Source organism: Sphaeramia orbicularis, chromosome 3, assembly GCF_902148855.1.
Source record: "Sphaeramia orbicularis chromosome 3, fSphaOr1.1, whole genome shotgun sequence".
NCBI lineage: Eukaryota > Metazoa > Chordata > Actinopteri > Kurtiformes > Apogonidae > Sphaeramia > Sphaeramia orbicularis.
The window spans coordinates 26,656,413-26,682,104 of record NC_043959.1 but is presented as its reverse complement, the minus strand read 5'-3'; the positions used below and the strand labels follow the sequence as shown (position 1 = coordinate 26,682,104).

At 35.3% G+C, this 25,692-nt stretch overlaps 2 protein-coding genes across 2 annotated transcripts; both read right to left on the bottom strand.

The window, feature by feature from the left end:
* Nucleotides 1-4,479: 4,479 nt before the first annotated feature.
* Nucleotides 4,480-11,257, bottom strand: LOC115415985 (low choriolytic enzyme-like). Its single transcript, XM_030129665.1, has 10 exons — nt 11,093-11,257; nt 10,431-10,461; nt 9,772-9,837; nt 8,628-8,780; nt 7,115-7,232; nt 6,686-6,864; nt 6,351-6,432; nt 5,135-5,259; nt 4,759-4,822; nt 4,480-4,590 (listed from the first exon to the last, which is right to left on the bottom strand). Exons 1-9 carry the CDS (start codon nt 11,153-11,155, stop codon nt 4,761-4,763), a joined length of 879 nt encoding a protein of 292 aa, XP_029985525.1. The 5' UTR covers nt 11,156-11,257; the 3' UTR covers nt 4,480-4,590; nt 4,759-4,760.
* Nucleotides 11,258-16,059: 4,802 nt separating this feature from the next.
* On the bottom strand, nt 16,060-24,262 carry LOC115415991 (low choriolytic enzyme-like). The gene is made up of 10 exons (XM_030129679.1): nt 24,076-24,262; nt 23,959-23,989; nt 23,811-23,876; nt 23,532-23,684; nt 21,198-21,315; nt 19,378-19,556; nt 18,380-18,461; nt 17,368-17,492; nt 16,405-16,468; nt 16,060-16,237 (listed from the first exon to the last, which is right to left on the bottom strand). The coding sequence occupies exons 1-9, from the start codon at nt 24,136-24,138 to the stop codon at nt 16,407-16,409; spliced, it is 879 nt and encodes a 292-aa protein (XP_029985539.1). The 5' UTR covers nt 24,139-24,262; the 3' UTR covers nt 16,060-16,237; nt 16,405-16,406.
* Between the last annotated feature and the right edge of the window lie 1,430 nt (nt 24,263-25,692).

Genomic DNA, 25,692 nt, shown 5'->3' with positions numbered 1-25,692 from the left:
AGCCATAGCTGGGTCGCAGGAGGTTAATTAATGGCCCTTTAAGATGACAATGAGTTAATTACCTCCGCCAAGGAGGTTATGTTTTTGCCAGGATTTGTTTGTTTGTTTGTTTGTTTGTTTGTTTGTTTGTTTGTCTGTCCGTTAGTGTGCAACATAACTCAAAAAGTTATGGACAGATTTGGATGAAATTTTCAGGGTTTGTTGGAAATGGGATAAGGAAGAAATGATTAAATTTTGGTGGTGATCGGGGGTGGGGGGGCCCACGGGGGGGGCCACTGATCAGCCTTGGCGGAGGTCTGCGCTCTCCGAGTGCTTCTAGTTTCATTTTGATTACCAATTTTATGAATGACCTATATTAACATTTGAATATAGCATTAACTTTGTACATTTAAATTGTTTCTATCAGCTTTAAATGCTGTCTAGTATTTACCTAAGTTTCTGTTTCTGCACTCTAAGGATGCCTGTTTTTAAATTCCCTCGTCTGACTCTCCACAAGGCTGGTCAGGTCCAGTTCTCATCTACAATGCACACACACATACAGAGCAGCAGCAGCACCTCCTTCATTTCAACCAAACCACCAGTTAGCTAGTTTTAGATATAATTCAATGTGCTATCACCTGCTGTTCCAATAGCGGTTACTGTACAACGTAGCGTCAGCAGGCTCCCCTTCCCTACCATCAGGTAAAGCTGCTGTGTATGGCCTTAGATTGGATTTTTTAGTAAAGAGAGCGCAGATACAGGAAACAAATGCGTAAAACGCTGTTGGACCAATTCAAGTTGTTGACTCGTGCCTGCCATACACATTCACTGATTCCTTATTAGTTAACCTCGGGTCCACGTCACACTTGACAGAAGCCCCTATGGTCCAAAATTGTCCACTTCGTAACAGAGTAGGCAAATTTATGAACGGGAAAGTGAAAGTATGTCATAAAACCATGCTGATATACACATCTTTGCACAATTTTCAGTGGTTATCCAGAAATTTGGGATCTATTCTAGTGGGTATACTGTGTATACCTGCGTATCACGTAGACTTCACCACTGCTTTTACTAGTGAACTAGTGAAGGGTTTTGGCTGCACTAGTAAAATAGTAAGGTCAAATATGCATCCACTAGTTAACTAGTGAACATCTTGGCCTTCACTAGTAAACTAGTGTGACGTTTTGCCTTACTAGTGTAACAAAACATTATTGGATATCAAGAATATGTATTAAGTGCTCCATTGGCTTACCATAGACATGCTCCAAAAAGTTTTAAAAACAGAACCAAATTGTAATCATGGCCAAAGATGTATTACATCTGTAGTGTTTCAGCACTAGCATTGGAAATGAATGGAAATTGTTTTAGGGCAGTTTGGGTAAAGAATATAAAGTGCCAAAATGCCAAAAACAAGAAAACAATCACCACAAAGGACAAGTAAACAAGAAGGGAAGTTAAGTTTTCCTCTGCACCTAAATGCCACACAGATCAAACTAGGCTGTGATAATGCCACAATTTAATCTAGTTATGCTTTATATCACATATTCATTCATTCATCTTCTGAACCTGCTTTATCCTCACTAGGGTTGCGGGGGATGCTGGAGCCTATCCCAGCTACCTATGGGTGAAGGCGGGGTACATCACATGTATAGGAAAAATGTCTCTAAACTTGTGTGTTTTCTGCAGTTTTTCTTCTGATGAACCTCCTCACATCATCTATGAGATCCGGATGAGGAGACCAGTTCAGGAGAACATATATATTCTGGATTGAAGAACCCCGTCTGCACCAGAACCTGCTAACGCTGCCAACACAAACACACCACTGGTTCCATAAAGCAAAAGTAAAAAGCACCAAGTTTCAAGTCAAGGTAAAAAGAGAACATGCTGAAATAACTGTAATAGATTACAACAGTGTTGGGTGTGGTGGAAAAATTTACTTTTTATATTTTATACTCTTCTAATATGTTATACTGTTAAGTGCATGCTGAGTCATTGTTATGTGTGATGTTTACCACTCTGTAGCAACCCCGACTTAGGGACGAAGTTCTTACCTTGAGTTAAAACCCAAACACCTAAATGTCTGAATGTGTAGATAGAGGATGGCGCCTGTACTTCAGATTGGATCCAAGCAAGGTTAGAGTGAAGAGGTCATCATGACCTCTTCACGGTCATCATGACCTCTTCACGGAGCAGAGAAGGAGTAGTATGGGGTGGTACGATGTACGTAAGGAATGACATCATAGTTTGAGGGGGTTGGATTTGGTTCTATATAATCTTTAGTTTTCTCTTGTTTAATCAGACTTCATTTACAGAGCTTTGTCTGTGATTGATTTCTCAATAAATGCATTTATTATTTTAACTCTAACTTTCTCCCTTTTTCTTTGTGTGGGTTATCAGTTGAACGGTAAATTTCCACGACATGGGCAAGCTACTTGGAAAATGTAATGAGCTAAGCTACCAGTTACTCTGCCATAAATGAAGCTTCACTACGCAAAAGCTACCATCCAGTTAAATGTAGCAAGCTAAGTTACACAAACACCGCAGAAGTAGCTCACTACATGTGAAGCTACTTTAAGTTGCGCCAACTTACATGGCGATAAACATAAGAAACTACATGTTTAAATGACCAAATACATGCAAAGTCAATTCCACTGGGTTATCAATATGCCAGAGTAACTATAATTAAAGACCAACAATTACTGGCCAGTTACTGACATCTGCAGACCAGGATGTAGTTAACAATGCGCAGTACGGTCCAGTTGGAGTTCAAAGTCACGTGGAAGTCAAGGGCAGTAAACAGAATACTTTGGATGGCTGTGCAGGCAGGGGACTCACTAAAAACCAGGCGTTTCACCCAGGGGTGGCGCTCTACGTTCTGCGTCACACACATTGTGTACATATCGTGGACAGAGCACTTTTGAGTTTATTTGTGTGTTACATGTAACTAGTTTGTCCACATACAGTTATCACAGAATAGACATCATATCAGATATTGTCCAAACACCAGACAAATGCTAGATAATTCATATTTGTTCTTTTTTATTCAGGTTTAGTTCTGGAACTCATTGAGGGACACAAAGAAAAGAGGAAAGTAGCAGCTAGTAATAACCTGAAAATCATCCTTCTTTCTGTCAGTATCTGGAAAACCCTGGTTAGTTAAGGCAAACAAACCACTAGCTGTGCTGATAGTGTTTTAGAATGTGCTATCGACTAGTGATATGACGTTCACAAACGAATGGAATCTTTTGAACGGCTCTTTGAAATGAACGATGGGAACTAAGTCTTTGTAAAGAGCCGTTCTTGTTTTGTTTTGTTTTTTTAAGGAGAGAGTGTCCGATTGCCTGTCAATTTACCAACATACTGTTCTTGTTCTGAGAATTGCACTATAGTTCAGGTATTTCAGTAACTGCAGTGATTAATCACTGTTGTGTTTTGTGCACTTTTTTCCGTATGTTTACACACATTTATTGTTCTTGTTTTGAGGAGAATACAATGTTATTTCATAAGAAAATGTTTTATTTTCTTTTTCCTTTTTAGGCTACAGACTAGTCCACATAATGTACCGTGATGTTTTTGGACAAATTCCAGCATTTTCCTAATGTCACCTCTCATGTCACACATTTGAACTAACTATTCTTTTTTACGGTAAGATAATATTTACTGCCGCGCCAATTAAACACCTTTAAAATGTAATGTCAATCATCACATGTAGCCTAGTTAGTCATTAAAACGTTGGTGTTTCAAAATAGTGCAAAAAGCATAAAAGAGCCAGTCTTTTGAACGGCTCTTTTCAGTGAATGGCTCCTGATTGAATGGCTCCCTTCAAAGAGACAAAAGTCCCATCACTACTATCGACAGTGTAATGATGATGTAGGACTCAGTTTGTCCACGAGGAGGCTCTGTAGACTTACTATGGGAGAAATCCAACTCCATGGGTTTTACTGGTGAATCAATGTTGTAGAAGATGACGGTGTTTCCACGTTTAAGACGGAGCCTCTGAACATCCAGATGGGTCATATCTGATGACCATGAAAAGATGACAAACTGTATTTTACTCCAATTATTGACATAGATTGATATAATTAATGGATCAACAGGTATTTAACTTTTTATATCAGTAAATGATTGTGATCACTAGTGGATGTTTGGGTCTTTATGAGTTAAAAGATAATGTCAAATTAACATAATCCACTGTGCATAATTATCCCCTTTCATCCAAAAATACTGAACAGTATTTTGTCCACATGTGACAATTTTCACACCCTGTATATGTGACAGGGGGAGTGTGGGTGGAAATTCTGTACATACAGAGCATTCAGAGAAAAAAAGGTTTTATCAGTACAGTCTGTGCCTCGGTGATAATGTTCAGTCACCTGGGTGGGTGTTTATTATGCACCCAAAGAAATGACAAAACGCATAATATTACTGTTGCTTCTGAGCATTTTTATTCAAGCTGCTGTTTGCATATAAGTATGTTTAAGATGACTGCTTTGTTTTGAGTTTTTATTCATTTTTGTCAAAACACAAAAGCTGCAATAAATGAAGTTCTGCTTTTCACTCCAAGCACTTGCGTGTAGATCTGCAAGAATCTGCCTCATTTCACTTCATTTCCTGTAGGAAAATAAAGGGAAACGGTTAAAATATGAGATGAACAAGTGGTCATGCATCACTATTTATGTGCTCATTATGTACAGTTTTGTGTATGTTTAGTACAGACAATAAGGAATAACTGGGTACTGCTACATGTAATCCACGTTGCTGATGTCGTGTTCAGCTTACTCTTATTTCTTCAAAAAAATATCAGTTTGCGTGGGTTTCAGGTGACGTTTAGAGGATGTTGAATCTGAAATGAATTCAAACAGACAAATATGTAATTTTTTTTCTTCGTCACAGTTCTGTTGCAAACCTACTAGTTAGTGTGTTTTTTTCAGCAGCAGATGGAAACAGGCCTGCAGCTAAATCTGGTATAAGTGAGATTAATGTTTTTGTACATGATCCCTGTTAAATAAAATACACTAAAATAAAACTAAATCAGAGAGACAGGAAAGAGAGATCAGTACAGTGTTAAAATAAGTAGTAGAAGGAAGAGGGGACATTTAAACCAGTGAGGATATAATGTATGGGTAATACAAGTACAATATATAAAGATACATACTGCAGGCATAAAGGCGGTTCACCCTGAGGATGTCAGTAGGACTCATCTGGGTCGCCCTCCCGATGGCTACGTTGGGGTTAGGGATGGGGATGATGGTCGGCTGCCTGTTCCTTGAGAAGGCAAACCTGCAGTGCACACGTAACGCAACTTAAGTTCTGATAAATCTTGATTGCAGTATTTTTACATATGAGGACAAAAAGAAGGACATACTGAAGAAATTGTTATTAAGAGCATGGACAAAATGTTAGAAGGTAATTAATTACACTGCCACGTGTCTCTACTAGTACTTTTATTCTGTGATTATTAAACTATATACATATACATTTTGTGCATACTATATTATTTTATAACATAATAAGCTAATTATTATTATTATTATTATTATTATTATTATTATTATTATTATTATTATTATTATTACCTTGCCAATTGTTTCTACTTGTACTTTCCAATGTACAATTGCAATTTTTTCACTACTGTTTTTTTTAAATACTTTTTTATAATTATTGTTTTGCCTTTTTTAAATGCTTTTTTGTTGTGGTATTTCTTGTGCGTATATTTGGTGTTGTGCTGCTTTTGGAACCTCAATTTCCTGAGGGCTCTGCCCAAAGGATCAATAAAGGTTAAATCTAATCTAATCTAATCTAATCTAATTAAAACAATGAAAGTGATTAAATATTAAAACAACACGAAATGGTAATTGAGTCCCATGAGTCCACAGGTAAAAAAAAAAAAATAGAACATTGTGAAACTAAAAATTAAAACCACATGGCATGGGGGATAGTGATGGAGCCAAAACCATCTGAACCCAGATCAGCTTACAACTAGTAATGTTTCTAGAGTCAGATACTTCAAGACCCAGTCGAGACCAGACCAGAAACATGACAAGGCAATAAAAGCATAAAACCAAGTATTACAATACTATATAAGGATAAAAAATTGACTGGTCCTCTCTAGCTCCTTCAGGCTGCACAAGAAATAAAACTAGACTGTCCAAGAGCAGTAACAACAGTCCATGTCTGCAACATCCCACAATAATTTGAGCTCATTCTATTGGGGTCCATGAAAGAAAGCTAGACGATGATGTAAGATGGTCACTAACTGGTCATTTACTTGCTGCGTAATGGAGCATTTAGCAGTTAATAGAGCTAATGTCTATCTGTACAGTGCTGCTTTGAAAGAATAATTATTATTTTATTAATTACTGACATATTACCTTCCATAGTGCATGACAGAGTTGTAGTCGTAGGGAGTGCCAAGATTCCTTGTTCGGATCCTTCTGAAGTTGTGTTCCTGCCCTGTGGGGCGATCACATATTTTCCATAAGTTTAGAGATTTGAAAAAGAAAAAAAAAAAAACAACAACAACATATTTAGACTAAATATTGACTGCACAACATCTGACATTTATGTAATGCCAGTAATTTATTTATTTAATCTCTTTCTGATTGTAGATAAATACTGACATCCATAACCAGAGGATTAGAAGAGCTTCACTTGTAATCATCTATATGGCTTTTCCAAATGGTTGGTGAGGACTGTGTTGCATTACCAGGAATGACATTCTGCAGCAGGATGCGAACGTTCTGGTCCCGGTCCGATCGAGTCTGCTCATGATTGAAACCCAGAGCATGAAGCAGCTCATGTTGGATGATGGACTGGAAAACACAGCCCTGACGACTCAGAGACACCACCTGGCCATTTCCTCTACGCCCGACAAATGAGAAACAGCTAAAAACAAAAAAAAAGTTTAAAGCAAATAAACATTTGCATTAAAGTAAAGGTCATACTTACATATACAGTAGAATGAAAAAGTAGGATGAACCCTGTGAAAATCCATGGTTTTCTTCATGTATTGATGATAAAAACATGTGTTGTGTGTGACAGAACTACTGACTCAGATGCAGGTCAGATGACAGTTCATGTAGAGTCTTTCAAAGGGTTCACATACTTTTTCTTTTTCAGATATAAAAGTTCATACCCTGAGCGAGACTGGATGTCCACAAAGTCCCTCTGTCTGTTCAAAGGGGTGAAGCGGATGCAGGTAGACTGGGCAAATGAACGCAGGCCTTGGATGATTCTGTTTCTCTCATTTTGGGCTTTATTTTAAAAAATAATAATAATAGATTAATGAGGTCTCAAGAGAGCTGAAGGGACTCAACTTCAGAGAAAAGTCTGAACAGGCAGTGGTGAGAAACAAATCATTTTTTGATCCTGTTTGTGCCACTACCCACACATATGTTTGTCAATTTACAAGATAATTTCAGAAGATAAGGAAGTCACAGTTTGTGGCAAAGAGAGTTAAGAAATGTCAAGTTTTGTGTTCAACAGCTCAATGTACCACATCTTTCATCACACATGATACATCATCAACACCATAACATCCATTGGCTTTGGACGTTCTATTATTATTTTTAATCTTTGAGGTGAAAATGTATTGACCTTTAGATATTAACCATCATGAGCATCCTCACTAAGCCATGATTTATTGTATTTATTTTTGTTATGGTGGAGCTGAAAATTATATATTTTTTGCTGCATTTACCATGAACCAGTACATATGTTAATGATTCTGCATCGATTTCAGAGGTATTACCTTTCTTTTTAACCCAAATTTACTGATAAAAATGCTGTTGTTTATGAAATATACACCATTCGTTTTGGGAATGTCATTTTCGGCTGGAGGCTGAGAAGTGAGCCTAAGGCTGAAGGAGGTGAAAGCACTGGTGGTTTCTGGCAAGTGCATTATGTGTGTCCGCACAAGGCAGCATTGCTGGGGGGGCAGCCACACGCCCCAAAATAATAATGAATAAAATACTGTGTGAAATGATTTTCTATTGTGTAATGCAGTGTTTCTCAACCTATCCCGAAAATGTGGGGGTGGGGGGGTGGCTGTATGTGGAGGACATCACCTACTGAAAACACATTTGTGGTAAGGGTGGGGGGGGTTCTTGTACAGGGTGCCGTTGAAGCTAGCACCCCCCACTCCCTGGATGAAAGAGACATGTTCAGCCACTCTGAACAGATCATTATGATAGTTTCACCTCCATAATATGTAGTCTTTGTATTTACAGTCAGGTACTTCAACAATTTTACCACAAACTGACACTTTCTTGGCTCGTAAAGTTCCAATCCAATCCAAATCCAATAACAATGAGCCGTATTTCAAAGTAAAAGCCTGTTTGACCTGTTAACCACAGCTAGACACCAGCTAATGTTAGCATTCAACAACTGACTACATGAAATGATAGCAAAGGCAGAATTGCTGTTATCTGAGCTAAAGGCACAGAAAAATATGGTGTTATAAATATAAATGTCACACTGGATTTACACTGTCAGGAGTCTTTTTAGATGCTGATCAGTCTCAAAGTGGTGGCAAAGAAGCAACATTTTATACTCATCACATTGTACTGGCCGGCCTTATCCACCACAGCAGAGGACAGAAGGGGTTATTTGTGACTGAAGTAACTCAGTGAATGGGTGGGTGGACTCACAGTACTGGTTAGAGATGCGGTACGGCACATACACATTGCCATCGGAGGCTTTGGGCCACAGGCAGCCTCGTGCTGTGCAGGGGTCAGCGTTCTGCAGACCTGAAGGCATTGCAATGTCTCCAAACATCACCAGAGGGTCGTCCAAGTTCTTTCCTGCAACATGAAAATGAGTGGTTGTACAGCCTGCATTCTACACAGAATATCCCCCTGAGACCCAGGAAAGTAAAAGTTTCGTGCGTTAACATCTTATCTCCTGTGATTGACAATCCTATGTGGGGATGTGTATTTAAAAGTGTGTCTAAGGGAAAACTTAAGTCCTCTGTTCATAAATATATCAGCTTGGTATGCTGACCAAGATGTAACAACCAACCCATACTATCCTAAAAGCAAAGGAGGCCTATCTTAAAACATTAACTACTGATTACTAATAAGATTAAACCTAAGACTTCAACTGTCTAAATTAAAAGAATGTTTAACTTTTTTACATTAACTCTTTCTAGGGCAGTCACTGAAATACTCTGAAAATCCAAATTTCAACCTTAGTGTATTATTGGACATCGTCATCTACCTCTTCTTGCCATTAAACATCCAAGCAGCACTTGCTAAAAAGTAAACATATGCAATAAAACAACTGTTATCAGGTCATAAATGGAAAAAAACCACTCATATTCACTGTTTACAGCTTCAAAATTTCTATTAAATCTTTCTGAGTCACTGTATAGTGTTATAAAAACCAACACGCAACTTAACCTCACTGAGGCACAGGATTGGCCCCGTATTTAATGTTTGCGGAAATTACTAAAAATAGTCACTTGTCTGATAAAGGGTTAAATATACTGTATGCCTTGATTGGAAACAGTATTATGCGACAGTTTTTCCAGATACATTTTTTAGGGTTGTTTTTTTTTTTGAATGTCCTTTGCAGTAGACAGCATTCTTTTGTTTGTTTGTTTGTTTTGTTTTTGTAAGTAAAACTGTGAAACTCATGTCCCATACAGGGGACAAAAATGCATTACTGGGTCTCAGGAGGATATGTACATATGTGTTTAAGAAATATGTGTATTTTCATTTTGCACGATACAAGATCTACCAACTGTTGACCTGACTACTGAATTACTGAACTTGTAGTGTAGGGATGACATACCGACATTGGCATTGGCCTTCTCTAACAATGTAGAGATACTGAAGTCATCATCCTCTATGGTGTTTCCTGTGGAGGAGAGACAGATTGTTCTTATGCATACTTTAATACTGTATTTAACCCATAAAGACCCAAACATCCACAGGCGACCAAAATCATCTACTGATCTAAAGTGTTTAATACTTGTTGTTCCATTAATCCTATCAATACATGTAAATAATTGTTGTAAAATACAGTTTGTCATCTTTTCATGGTCATCAGATATGACCCATTTGGACATTCAGAAGGTCCGTAGTGAACAACACTGATTCACCAGTAAAACCCAGTGACAGTGGATGGAGACACTTGATTTATGTTCAGTTAATTATATATTTTACTGAAATGGTCACTTTTTCTTCTGTTTTCTCTATTTTTGATATATTAACCCTTAACTTTAGTCTGAGCTTTATTCACATCTATATGATCAGTGAGTTAATTATAGGAAAATACCTGATTTTCACTTAAAAATACAAAATACAGAGCATAATATTAGAAAAAAAAACCCTGATAAATCACTTAATAAATGTTAAAAAATAGAGGGAAAATTCATTTGGGAACTGCCATAAAATTAGTTCTGGGTCTTTATGGGTTAATGCAGTTAAAACTATGAAATATGTTCATACCAGAGGATTCTTCATTCCTGTCAAGCGAGGCCTGTAAGAAGAAACAGTGTAGAACATCTTTTTAACAAATGGATGGATATAGAGACATGACATATTTTTGCATTTTTCTAAAATCTGTTCTAGTTTTGCTTTTTCTATTTATTTGGCAAATAGACTGAAAGGTAGAGTGATAAATCAAACCAAATATTTACAAATATTTGAGGTAAAGACTTTGAAAATCGATTGTGTACATTTAAATGTTATTTTGTTTTTGTCTTATTTTGTTTTGTTTTGTTTTATTTTGTTTCTTTGCATGTTTGAAATAAATAAATAAATAAATAAATAAATAAATAAAGAAGGTCTTTGAGGAAAAATGGTGTAGAAAACATACACTACAAACAAAAAGGTTTTTTTTTTTTTCCTTTGTCTTTTTTTGTCATTTTTGTCATTTGGAAATAAAACTATGTCTGGTCATTAAAAAAATGTGTTTTAATTCAATTTGCACACAAAAAAGTAAAAAGCGCTGTGCAAGAATCCCAACTGAAAACAATAGCCCAAAAATTTAAAATATCCTTAATTTTTTGTTTGTAGTGTACTTAGTGTTAAGTTGTGCCTGTGAATATGTGTAATAATGTCTGACAGAATCATTGTGCGCTCATCCGTGTGAGTCTGAAACATCTTACCTTGACACTGAAGCTGTGGGCTGAGCAGAGGAAGAAGCTGAGCGCCGTCACCCAGAGCAACATGACGGGATTTGGAAAAGAGCAGCGGTCTCACGAGAACATACAAAATAAGGCGATCAGAAGCATATATATAGTTGGACTGAAGACTGTATTTCATCCATATATGGAACGGAGAGAAGTGGCAGTTATTGCTTAAAATAGTCTGTGTAAGACTTGGTCATTGTTTTGTACCATGTGGTTCTAGGCAGTCTGTGGTTTTCTGTCATCATATGTAAGTAACATGTATGTGAGATCAACAATATGATGAAATTTGTTGGACAGAGAAGTAGATCAGCTCAGTAATACGATTACTGTGACTATAAAACTAGCACTATATGTATAATATACAGTCACGGGAAAAAACATTAGCTCACTCTTGTTTTCTTCCATTTCTTGTTCATTTTAATGCCTGGTACAACTAAAGGTACAGTTGTTTGGACAAATATGATGATAACAACAAAAATAGCTCATAGTAGTTTAATTTCAGAGCTGATATCTATCCATTTTCCATGTTTTCTTGATAATAACCAAAATCACTTCAGTTCTTACATCAATATCTATGGCATTGTACGGACAAAAACAGTGCTTTTAGGCATTCCATGTTTTCTTTTCTGTCTGTTTTAGTCACATGATACACACAGGAGTTAGTACTGGATTGCATAACCATTGTTTTTGATGACTTTTGATGGTCTAATAATTTTTTTTTAATTTTGTATGTATAAATTCATGAATGAGCTCAGAAAAACAGGCCTTTTTTCAGCTTTGTGACAATGCATTATCCAGCAAATCCAAGAGGAGTTTAAAGAGTTTTAAAAAGTTATAAACTCATATTATATTCTGACAGGTAGCCAAAGCTTGTCAGAAAAATGTGGCTTAAAAGGTTTAACATTTGAATCTGAGATGTAGTGGAGTGGAATTATAGTTTGAGAAAATGGAAATACAAGTGTCTTAAATTATATAAAAGTCTCTTTCTTATTAAAAGTGAAAAAAATGCATTCAAGGGGGATGAAAACTCTGCACACCAGTAGAAGAATGATCAAAATTTTATAAGTTGCCATTAGCCGCTCTTTTTTTTTCTACTGTGAAGCAATTCCCAAAAGTTTTCATGGAAATACAGGTAACCTCATCTTTTATGTACTTTTATTTTTAATTAGCCACAACGGTATGTGCACAAATATTGTCACCCTCCTAAAATAACTGCCTTAGTGATTTTTTCAGATTTTTCAGAAATCACATGTGATGATATTAGAACAAATAAGAAAAATGTAAAGAATCCAAGCAAACTAACCATGGATACATAAATGGACATGCAGTTATATAATACTTTTCTACTCTGATGGAAGTCAAAGTGCTTCACATTGTGTCATATTCACACACTAGTACAACTGTCTGGGAACATGTATTTCAGTGGTTTCTTTCTTTTTTTCAGGGACATTTCGACATGTGTGGACGAACTTCCCCCTCTACACAGCCTTATTTTTAATATATTCAGCATCAAATTCAGAATCAGTATCACTTTTATCACTACATCTATCTATCTATGATAATGATGTCAATAAATTCTACACGTAGAGTTTTTTTTTTTTTTTTCTATCACTATTTAAGCTTCTTTAACTAAAGCTAATTTCAACTTGACAAGAAAATGTCAAATTAACATATTCCAATACACACAATTACATACATTTCTCTCATATGTCATTTTTCCCACCCCTATATATGTTCGCTTAGAAGTATCAGGGGGAGTGTGGGTGGAAATTCTGTACATTCAAGGAATTCAAAGAGAAAAAGGTCTTATCAGTGCTGCTCTTTTTTTCTGCTGTGAAGCAGTTCCCAAAGGTTTTCATGGAAAAAAATATAACCTCCTCTTGTATGTACTTTTATTTTTAATTAGCCATAATTGTACACTGTAATGTGTTCTTTGTATGCAAACTGCAGGAGTTTCAATTATTCCAATTATAATTAGGAGTTACAATTATTCAGTTCAATTCAGCTTTATTTCCAGAGCACATTTCATGCACAAGGCAGACTTAATGTGCTTCACAACAGGTATACAACATGAAAACAGAAAAGCATAATTTAAGTAAGTAAGTAAGTAAGAAAGTAAATAAATAATTAAAAAAAATATATAGTTGGATATGTAAACAAATATTGTCACCTTCCTACAATAATTCCCTCAGTGATTTTTTTTTTTTTTTTTTTACAGATTTTTCTAAATATGCAGGTGACAATATACAGGACATGCACTTAGAAAAAATAACAAAAATCTAGAGAATCCAAGCAAACTAATCATAGATACATAAGAGACATGCAGTTATATAATGCTTTTCTACTTTGACGAAACTTGAAGTGCTTCACATTGTGTCATATTCACACACTAGTACAACTGTCTGGGAATGTGTATTTCAGTGGTTTCTTTCTTTTTAAGGGACATTTCGACATGTGTGGACGAACTTCTCCCTCTACACAGCCTTATTTATAATATATTCAGCCTCAAATTCAGAATCAGTATCACTTTAATCACTACATCTATCTATCTATGATAATGATGTCAATAAATTCTACATGTAGAGGTTTTTTTTTTTTCTATTACTATTTAAGCTTCTTTAACTAAAGCTAATTTCAACTTCATAAGAAAATGTCAAATTAACATATTCCAATACACACAATTACATACATTTCTCTCACGTCATTTTCCCCACTCCTATACATGTTCACTTAGAAGTATCAGGGGGAGTGTGGGTGAAAATTCTGTACATACAAGGAATTCAAAGAGAAAAAGGTCTTATCAGTGCTGCTCTTTTTTCTACTGTGAAGCAATTCCCAAAGGTTTTCATGGAAAAAAAAAAAAACCTCCTCTTGTATGTACTTTTATTTTTAATTAGCCATAATTGTACACTGTAATGTGTTCTTTTGATGCAAACTGCAGGAGTTTCAATTATTCCAATTATTATAAGGAGTTACAATTATTCAGTTCAATTCAGCTTTATTTCCAGAGCACATTTCATGCACAAGGCAGACTCAATGTGCTTCACAACAGGTATACAACATGAAAACAGAAAAGCATAATTTAAGTAAGTAAGTAAGAAAGAAAGTAAATAAATAATTAAAAAAATATATAGTTGGATATGTAAACAAATATTGTCACCTTCCTACAATAATTCCCTCAGTGATTTTTTTTTTTTTTTTTTTTTTTTTTACAGATTTTTCTAAATATGCAGGTGACAATATACAGGACATGCATTTTTTCAGTTCTGCACTTAGAAAAAATAACAAAAATCTAGAGAATCCAAGCAAACTAATCATAGATACATAAGAGACATGCAGTTATATAATGCTTTTCTACTTTGACGAAACTTGAAGTGCTTCACATTGTGTCATATTCACACACTAGTACAACTGTCTGGGAACGTGTATTTCAGTGGTTTCTTTCTTTTTCAGGGACATTTCGACATGTGTGGACGAACTTCTCCCTCTACACAACCTTATTTATAATATATTCAGCCTCAAATTCAGAATCAGTATCACTTTAATCACTACATCTATCTATCTATGATAATGATGTCAATAAATTCTACATGTAGAGGGTTTTTTTTTTTTTCTATTACTATTTAAGCTTCTTTAACTAAAGCTAATTTCAACTTCATAAGAAAATGTCAAATTAACATATTCCAATACACACAATTACATACATTTCTCTCACGTCATTTTCCCCACTCCTATACATGTTCACTTAGAAGTATCAGGGGGAGTGTGGGTGAAAATTCTGTACATACAAGGAATTCAAAGAGAAAAAGGTCTTATCAGTGCTGCTCTTTTTTCTACTGTGAAGCAATTCCCAAAGGTTTTCATGGAAAAAAAAAAAAAACCTCCTCTTGTATGTACTTTTATTTTTAATTAGCCATAATTGTACACTGTAATGTGTTCTTTTGATGCAAACTGCAGGAGTTTCAATTATTCCAATTATTATAAGGAGTTACAATTATTCAGTTCAATTCAGCTTTATTTCCAGAGCACATTTCATGCACAAGGCAGACTCAATGTGCTTCACAACAGGTATACAACATGAAAACAGAAAAGCATAATTTAAGTAAGTAAGTAAGAAAGAACGTAAATAAATAATTAAAAAATATATAGTTGGATATGTAAACAAATATTGTCACCTTCCTACAATAATTCCCTCAGTGATTTTTTTTTTTTTTTTTTTTTTTTTTTTTTTTACAGATTTTTCTAAATATGCAGGTGACAATATACAGGACATGCATTTTTTCAGTTCTGCACTTAGAAAAATAACAAAAATCTAGAGAATCCAAGCAAACTAATCATAGATACATAAGAGACATGCAGTTATATAATGCTTTTCTACTTTGACGAAACTTGAAGTGCTTCATATTGTGTCATATTCACACACTAGTACAACTGTCTGGGAACGTGTATTTCAGTGGTTTCTTTCTTTTTCAGGGACATTTCGACATTTGTGGACGAACTTCCCCCTCTACACAGCCTTATTTATAATATATTCAGCCTCAAATTCAGAATCAGTATCACTTTTATCACTACATCTATCTATCTATCTATCTATGATAATGATGTCAATAAATTCTACACGTAGAGTTTTTTATTTTTCTATTACTATTTAAGCTTCTTTAACTAAACCTAATTTCAACCTCATAAGAAAATGTCAAATTAATATATTCCAATACACACAACTACATACATTTCTCTCATATGTCATTTTTCCCACCCCTATATATGTTCACTTTGAAGTATCAGGGGGAGTGTGGGTGGAAATTCTGTGCGTACAGGGAATTCAAAGAGAAAAAGGTCATATCAGTACAGTTTGTGCCACAGTGATAATGTTCAGGCACCTGTGGTTATTCATCAGACAGCATCATGAACCCAAAGAAATGACAAAACACATAACGTTACTGTTGCTTCTGAGCATTTTTATTCCAGTTGCAGTTTGCATGAATGTATTTTTAAGATGCTTGCTTTGCCTTTTACTATGAATTTGTTTTTGCCACAACACAAAAGCTGCATTTCACTCCAAGCACATGTTCTGAGTTTGCATATCAAGCTGCAAGAATCTGCCTCATTTCACTTTGTTTGCTGTTGGAAAATAAAAGGAAGCAGTTAAAGTATGACAAGAACATGTGCCCGCACTTATATACACATTATACAGTATGTATAGAGTATTATGGATAAGTGAATAAAAGTAATAAATGCACAGAAGGGTCCAACTACATGTAACGTTGCTGACGCTGTTTCCTACTTACTTTTATTTCTCCCAGAAAACAGTCCTTTGCACGGGTTTCGGGTGATGGTTAGAGGATGTTGAATCTAAAATTAATTCAAAAAGACCAAAAAAATCATTAAAGCTGCATTTTCAGCCACCTTTACTAAAATATGGGAGCCTATGCTACCTTTATTGCTGGAATAATAATAGTTATTTGTGATGCAAACCCTCCTGTTGTTCATCAAAATGCTGTCATCCTGCTTCTGACTAGGAATTATACCTATAACTTTATATTCTGGAGTGGACATTGTCTATTTATTTGCTGTGATTGTTACTATTTTCTTTAATGTCCGTACTATATCACCTATGGAGGTTTGTATAAATACAAATACAGCTGAGAGAAAGGAAAAGAAATGTATTGAACTGCATTTAAATGTATACTTTGAATTGTACTGATAAAAAACTAAATCTAATAAAAACTAAGTTAAAAAAAAAAAAAAAAAAAAAAAAAAGATGCATTTTCTTCACAGTTCTGTTGTAAACCAGACATACAGTTGCAGAAAAAATGACTGGACTATCAAAAGTCATCAGAAACAATGGTTATGCAATCAAGTACTAACTCCTGTGTGTATCATGTGACTAAAACAGACAGAAAAGAAAACACGGAATGCCTAAAAGCACTGTTTTTGTCAGTACAATGCCATAGATATTGATGTGAGAACTGAAGTGATTTTGGTTATTATCAAGAAAACATGGAAAATGGATAGATATCAGCTCTGAAATTAAACTCTGATGAGCTATTTTTGTTGTTATCATTATATTTGTCCAAACAAACGTACCTTTAGTTGTACCAGGCATTAAGATGAATAAGAAATTGAAGAAAAGAATAGGTGGTCTAATAATTTTTTCCGCAACTGTTAATATTTTAATCATTCCCATTACAAACTGTGGATTTCAGTTTTTATTGCATTTTACACAACATCCAAACATTCCAGATACGTACTGCAGGCGTAAAGGCGGTTCACCCTGAGGATGTCATTAGCACTCATCTCGGTTGCCCTCCCAATGGGGACGCTCGGGTCAGGGATGGGGAGGATCGTTGGCTGCCTGTTTTTTGAGAAGGCAAACCTGTAGCACAGACATATAATATAAGTTAACCTTTATTTAACCTGAAATTATACTGAGATAGAGACATCATTTACCATATACCTGAGATCAAATAATAAAAAATGATGATAACAACAATAAAATGATCAGGAATTACAATAGGAACTTGAATAAAATTCATTAACCAAAACCAGAACTACAAGTAAAATAGAGGAAGGAAGAGTCTTGGACTTTTGTGAATGAGTACTAATTAACAGAATATTGTTCACATGTGTTAACCATAATAACTTAACCCATAAAGACCCAAACATCCACCTTTAACCTAAACCATCTACTGATGTCAGCAGTTTAATACCTGTTGATCCACTAATCCTATCAAGCCATGTAAATAATTGGTATAAAATGTGGTTTGTCATCTTTTCATGGTCATCAGATAGGACCCACTTGGATGTTCATAGGCTCTGTAGTGAACATGGAAACACCATCATCTTCTAAAACACTGATTCACCAAAAAAACCCGTGGAGTTTGATAAATAACAGTGGATGGACATATTTGTTTTTGCATTCAGTTATTTATATTTTTGCTGAAAAAGCCACTTGTTCTTCACTTCTTCAATAACCATTGGATTTGAGTCTTCATGAAATCTGCATGATCAGTAAATTAAATATAGGGAAAAAAATACATGATTTACACAGAAAAATACTAAATACAGAGTACAACATCGTAATAAATGACAATAAATCACTTAAGAAAGTTTATATAGAGAGAAAATTTTATTTGGGAGGCGCCACAAAAGTAGCACTGGGTCTTCATGGGTTAAGTAGGTGCTAATAAATTCATACAGCAGGCCCAAAACTGCACTGCTGTGAAAGTGTAAATACTGTTTTACTCAGTGCTGAAATCTTACCTTCCATAGTGCATGACGGAGTTGTAGTCGTAGGGGGTGCCAAGATTGTTTGTTTGGACCTTGTCAAATTGGTTCTCTAATCCTGTGGGATGATCACACATTTAAATCAGTTTTAGGGTGTTTTCATTCATCTGGTCCAGATTTCCTGACACCGGTGGATCCACAGACATAGCTCTTTAAGAAGGTTTGTGTGTATATCAGTCCCTCTAGATTTAAAATATGATATCATAGGAACAGTTTGTCTACTTTGGCATAAATATTCACATGGACTTAAAGATGGATTGAACATATTTTGGTGGCCAACGGTCAAAGGTCAAGGCTACCTCATGTAGGTCAAGTATGTCAATGCTTAATGCTTAATGTGAATATTCAAGAATTTCTTCAAACATGGAACAAGTGCAGAGATGAACTGATTAGTTTTTGTGGCCAGCGGTCAAAGGTCAAGGTCCTTGTAGCCTCCCAAAACATGTTTTTGGTCATAACATGCAAGGGTAGTGGATGCATCTAATTGAAAAAAAAATAAAAATTCTTTCTCTATTAATAAAATAATCTGGGGCTACAGCCACAAAGGTTTTCTGAAGAGTCTCATATCTTTTACTTCTTCTTTTTTTTTTTTTGCCATTTCACCTCAGTCTGAATTATTATATTGCAAAACTCCAAAAAACAGAAGTTTAATTCACTGTATATTAATTTACTTGAAGTAAAGCTGGTGTCAGGAGGATACAATCTCAGACACACATATTCAACAAATCTGTTTTGCAATAAGGACTCAGCAGTGAAACACAATTTTAAGGCCTGAAACTGATACAACTAAATAGGATGCACCATTTACACACGTTTTCTACCTTAACATGTCAAAAAGCCTCCTGCAAAAATACTACTTCAACACAAAAACAAACTGGTTATTTCTGATCTTTCTTTTTTGAATTATAGATAAATACTGTAGCGATATTATCTGTGTTTGTTCTAAATAATTGGTGAGGGTTGCGTTGTTTCACCAGGTCTGATGTTCTCAAACAGGATGCGAACATTCTCGTCTCTGTCCGAACGACTCTGCTCATGGTGGAAACCCAGAGCGTGGAGCATCTCATGTTGGATGGTGTCCAGAAAGACACACCCCTGACGATTCAGAGACACCACCTGACCACGACCCCTTCGTCCGATGAATGAGAAACAGCTGAAACAGAGAAATGGATGCTTCATTATTGTTTCTAAAAATGTTCACAAGTGTATCTACTAAAGGTACATTGAGCATTTAATACCAATTTAAATACACAAAAATATTGAAAAATTAAGAATGAGGCATTGAAAAGCTGAGGGGTAAGTTTAAGGACTTTCAGAGAAAAACTAACCTGAGTCAAAATGTCACAAACCACAAAACTCCTGAACCAGTGGTATCAAACATAGTAGCAAAGTAAAGGTTCATTTCTGGCCCGTGGGATGAATTTGCAAAGTGCAAAAATTATACTGAAGATGTTAGCGGTCCCAAGTGTCAAACTCATTTTAGTTCAGGGGCCATATATAGTCTAATATAACCTATAGATAATGACAACTCCAAACTCCAAAATTTGAACAATATTACGCCTATTACTGAATGTATAGTGCCTTTGTAGATCCACTGCGATCTGTAATGAAGATGTAAATAATAATAAATGATAAACTGAGGCATAATCTTACTAAATTTGCACTTGTTTTTGAGAAGAAATTTCAGGTTAGTCACATTTTTTGTGAAAGGATAGTTTGTAAATGTAAAGATTTTCATGATTTAACCCATAAAGACCCAAACAGCCACCAGCAACTAAAAGCATCTGCTGATCTAAATTACTTAATAACTTCTGAACCATTAATCCTATTAATACATGTAAATAATTTGTATAAAATGCAGTTTGTCATCTTTTCATGGTCATCAGATATGACCCATTTGGACGTTCAGAGGCTCTGTAGTGAACGTAAAAACACCGTCATCTTCTGTAACATTGATTCACCAGTAAAACCCATGGAGTTGGATCAATGACAGTGGATGGAGACGCTTGTTTTATGTTCAGTTATTGATATCTTCGCTAAAAAAAAGTCACTTTTTCTTAAGTTTTCTCTGTTCCGGATATAATAACCCTCAACTTTAATCTGAGCTTTTATGAACATCGACATGATCAGTAAATTAAATACAGGAAAATACCTGATTTTCACATAAAACCCATAAAATACAAAGAATAATATTATAATAAATGGTGACCAATCACTTAAAAAATGTTAAATATAGAGAAAAAAAACTATTTTGGAACTGCCACATAAGTAGCACTGGGTCTTTATGGGCTATTTCAGTTTTTTGCAAAATTTAAAGTCATCATTATTTCTGAGTTATAATGCTATTATTTTACTGGTTTGACCCACTTGAGATCAAATTATCTGTATGTAGCCCCTGTACTAAAATGAGTTTAACACCCCTGTCCTAAACAAACTTCATGTGAGCAAAAGTATGCATATGCAAATACTAACCTAGAGTACACTAACCTTACTAACTTTAATATATAAATTTAAAAATCAACATATGAGGGGTCATGGGTATCATAAAGTGATCATCTCCTTGTGCCTCTCTACAGTCATTCCTGTTTCCTGTTTATCTTACAACATCAATGTGGTGTTGCAACATATAAAGGATAAAACCTACGATCAGATAATGTGTTCAGGTCATCCATTACCACTAGGTATGAATGGGTTCTATTTGTGGTTCATACCCTCCATGCAGATCAGACAACAATTCATGTAGAATCTTTCAAAGCGTTCACATACTTTTTCTTGCAAATATGGAAGTTCATACCCTGAGCGAGACTGGATGTCCACAAAGTCCCTCTGTCTTTCCAAAGGTGTGAAGCGGATGCAGGTAGTCCGCTCAAATGAACGCAAACCTTCAATGATGATCTCTCTCTGTCTTCGGGCTTAAGACACAAAATTATTTTATTGTATTTTATTCTATTCATTTATTTATTTTGAACAGAAGAAAAAAAAAAAAAAAATTTGCATACAAGGAAATAATGGCAGAGTAAATACATTAATCAATATACTAAGTATATTTGTGATATGTCTGCCTTTTCTGTATGTTTTTCTTTTCTATTTGATGTCGATGTGTGTGTTTGTGTGACAATTGTAAATACAGTCATGTAGAAACAAATCTCCCTTCTGGGACATATAAAGTCTAAGTCTAATAAAGGTGATCAAGACAAAGTAGGAATTTCCAGGTACACTAGTAATAACAAAATAAAATTCAATATGTACTGCTCAAAAAGGAGTGGGTAGAAGAAAAAATCTTAAATCCCACTCCCATCTTACATTTATATAACTAAACTAAAACAGAAAAGAGCTGAAGTCAGGTACAGATTACTGAGCAGAAGAGGAAAATAGAAAATAGAAAAACTGAATGCTGTGTTTCATAACAACTATAATATTTAGCTGTTCACTCACATAGAAGAAATCACTAGTATAGCTAAATGGGATGCAACTGTTTTCAATTATACAAATTACACATTTATTTTCTACATCAATAAGTTAAAATGTCTCCTCTGACAAAGGTCTATTGTACATCAGGGGCGGCCATGGCAAAGGAGGTAGAGTGGGTTGTCCAATAACTGAAGGGATGGCAATTAGAATCCCGCTCCGTCCTAGTCATGTGCCATTGTGTCCTTGGGCAAGACACTTCACCCCCCCTTGCCTCCAGTGTCACTCACATTGGTGTATAAATGTTCAGTGCACTGGAAAAAAATCAAAATCTTACCAAGTGTATTTTTCTTATTTCTAGACAAAATATCTCATCGCACTTAAAATCAGACATAATCACCTAAAGAGTAACTTTTCAGTGAGATATAAGAACTTATTTTTAGACAATAGATCTTGAAAATCTTATTTCAAGAAATCCTACCAAGATAATTTTCACTTGTTCCATTGGCAGATTTTTTTGTTGCTTAATTCTATATGGTTTTGCTTAATTCAAGATTTTTTGTTTGTTTGTTTTTTTTGTTTAATTCAAGCAAAAAAATCTGCAAATGGAACAAGTGAAAATTATCTTGGTAAGATTTCTTGAAATAAGATTTTCAAGATCTATTGTCTAAAAATAAGTTCTTATATCTCACTGAAAAGTTACTCTTTAGGTGATTATGAATTATTTTAAGTGTGATGAGACATTTTGACAAGAAACTGGAAAAATACACTTGGTAAGATTTTGATTTTTTTCCAGTGTGGTGGTCAGAGGGGCCATTTGGTGCAAATTGGCAGCCACACTTCTGTCAGCTGTGGCTACAAACATACTTTAGTATGAGAGTGAATGAATAATGGATCAATAACGTACAGCGCTTTGGGCTTGAAAAGCGCTATAGAAATCTAATCCATTATTATCCTCCTAAGACCCAGGACATGTCAGCAAAGTACAAGCTTTTTTTGTTTTTTATTAAATAAGTGCCTATATTGGAAACATCATGATGCAACAGTTTTTTCAGACGCAGTTTTTAAAATTTTTATGGAATGTCCTTTGTGGTGGACAGTTTTCTTTTCTTTTTTTTTTTTTGTATAAAGTTGTCTTAGGAGGTTATTATTAACTGATTATCACTCTCAAAAAGTTTACATGCACATAACTTGCAGACACAATACACAGTTGGGACTGTAAAATAGTGTTGTGTATAAGTGCTAACAATGTCATCACCAGGCTTTGGTTAGGTTACAATAGAAAAAAGAACGTGACTCAAAGATTTAGAAAAGTACTGTTTTCGCCCAAGTATTTTGAAGTCCATGCAATGCTACAACACTTTTTTGTAATGCAGAAAGAGGAGTAATGCTTCATTTATTTTACTGAAAAAAATCATCTGGGACTTTCTGAAATCATAAATTATTTCATTAGTTACTAATAAGAGGATATGTGACCAAAGTTGGCACTGTAAAACCATCCATATTATTTTAGTTTATTGTTACACTTGCAGCTGTTGCAGGATTGCATATGTACCATCAGTGTACCATCCTTTCCTTTCTGTCATTAACTACAATGTTAAAGTAAGGATGTTTTATTTGCTCTGTGTGTGTGATTGGAAGTAACTCATTGAAATGCAGTGAACTTCCCCCTGTGGATCAATAAAATGTATCTGTATCTGAATAGTGTGGTAGGACTTACAGAACTGTCGCGAGATGCGGAACGGTATGTACACGTTGCCATCGGGGGCTTTTGGCCACAGGCACCCTCGCGCTGTGCAGGGGTCAGCGTTCTGCAGACCTGAGGGCACTGCGATGTCACCAAATATCACTACAGGGTCGCCCAGGTTCTTTCCTGCAACATTATACAAGCATGAAAGGAGGATAAAAACATAAAAAATGTTAGGAGAAAAAGACACATGTGCCAGGAAAGTTTTACACAATGTTATATTTGCCGGCAGTCAGCAGTATAAGGACATACCAAGATTAGCATTAGCCTTCTCCAGACGTGCAGAGACAGTGAATTCATCATCCTCAATGGTGTTGCCTGTGAAGAAGAAGTATTATTTTTTAAATATTTCTGCATGTACACCTTCATTTTCAGTATGATTTAATAAAAGCTTTCATACCAGAGGATTCATCACTTCCATCAATTAAGACCTGTTAGAACACAAGGTATAGAAAACATTTTATTTAAAGTTGTGACTGTGAATATGTCAGCATCTGTTGAATCTGAAACATCTTACCTTTACACTAAAACTGTGGGCCGAGCAGAGGAGGAAGCTGAGCACCGCCACCTGCAGCATCATGGCTGGTTATTCAGTCACTGGCCAGAAGCAGCAGATGATCAAGAACACACCAAAATAACAAAATCAGAAGTATATATAGGTGTATGCACACTGGATTTCGTCCAAACATGGCACAGTGGCAATCTTCAAGTTACTGAGAAGTGGCAGTTATTACTTAACTGCAGCATGTAATGTCATCACTTGTCCACCCAGATCAGACTGGTTTTATCAGAGACTCTTTCTTTCAAAACATACAGATTGAAAAAGAAACCATTTATATAAAAGCAAACCAGATACATGGATTAGACATCCTGCTATTGTAAGTGTAAATAACAGGATACAGAACCTTTTACACCTGCATCATGCTTTCTGGCGTCTGTAATAACAAATATCTATAACATTCAACTTAAGCAGAGTAACAAGGCAAAGAGGCCCAATGGGTTTTGCACTTTTCATAGAACTTGCTTTAGCAGTAAGACAGAATAACAGTATTTTAGGCATTAAAACCAATTTGCATTATAATAAAATCAGTCTATTTGCAGATGATATTGTAGTATATTTGACAAATCCCTCAGGATATGACCATTATTTTTGGTGAGATTCCTGTCTGCTCCATTTACTGTTTTAAGTTCGAGATTCTGCCTCAAAGTTATTTTGACCGAGATACAGTCTCAGAACTCAGTTTATAGCATAGCTCAGAGTTAATTTTTCATCCAAACCTAGAGTATAACCAAATTCAGCTTCATGCATTGCTGCAGAGCATCAGAGAAGATCTGGAAAGACTGAGCAAACTCTGACTCTCATTTATTTGTTGATTTTCCACCATCAAAATAAAATTACTCTCAAAAGTAAATGCAATGAGCAATGAACTCTGTGAATCCATGCCTGGGCTGGTTCTCCTTGCTACATTTAGTGAAATGGAAAGGCAAAAATCCATAAACTTCTAATAACTACACCCCAAAACTAAACAATGTGAGGGGCTCGGTCCAGCCAATTTTCTGCAACACTTTGTCTCCTCTTTTACAAATCATCACACATACATAAGTCAAAATTTAACTACTTCAGTACACAGACCTATATTCTACTAGATGCAAATTTGCAAACTGCTGCAGGTACAGAGGCATACATGATGAATCAATGTAAATTACAGTTTCTGTTATATGAACACTGCATATACTATGACCTGTAGAAAAAACATCTAAAATCAGAGATGCAAAGCTGTAAATCTATTGTGTTTTTGTGAGTTCTCCAAATGTGAGCACAGTTTCTGAGTGTTTTTTAACCAGAGTCTTACAAAATCAATAAAAAACAGAACAATGACTGAGGGGAAAAGGCTCAGTTAAACACTTAATAGTAAGAACAGATCATGTTCTATTAAGATTATCTTCATTTTTGTGTCATAATTGAGGTCACAATTATTCTGGATGTTTTATTGAAGGTGAAAAGAAGATTAGAAAGAAACAAAATATAAGCTGCCTTAGGTTGTCAGGCCATAAATCACTTCATATTCAAATGATTGTATTATGAGCTGCCTGTTTTGCTCAGAACATCTAAGTTGCACATGCACAGCAACCT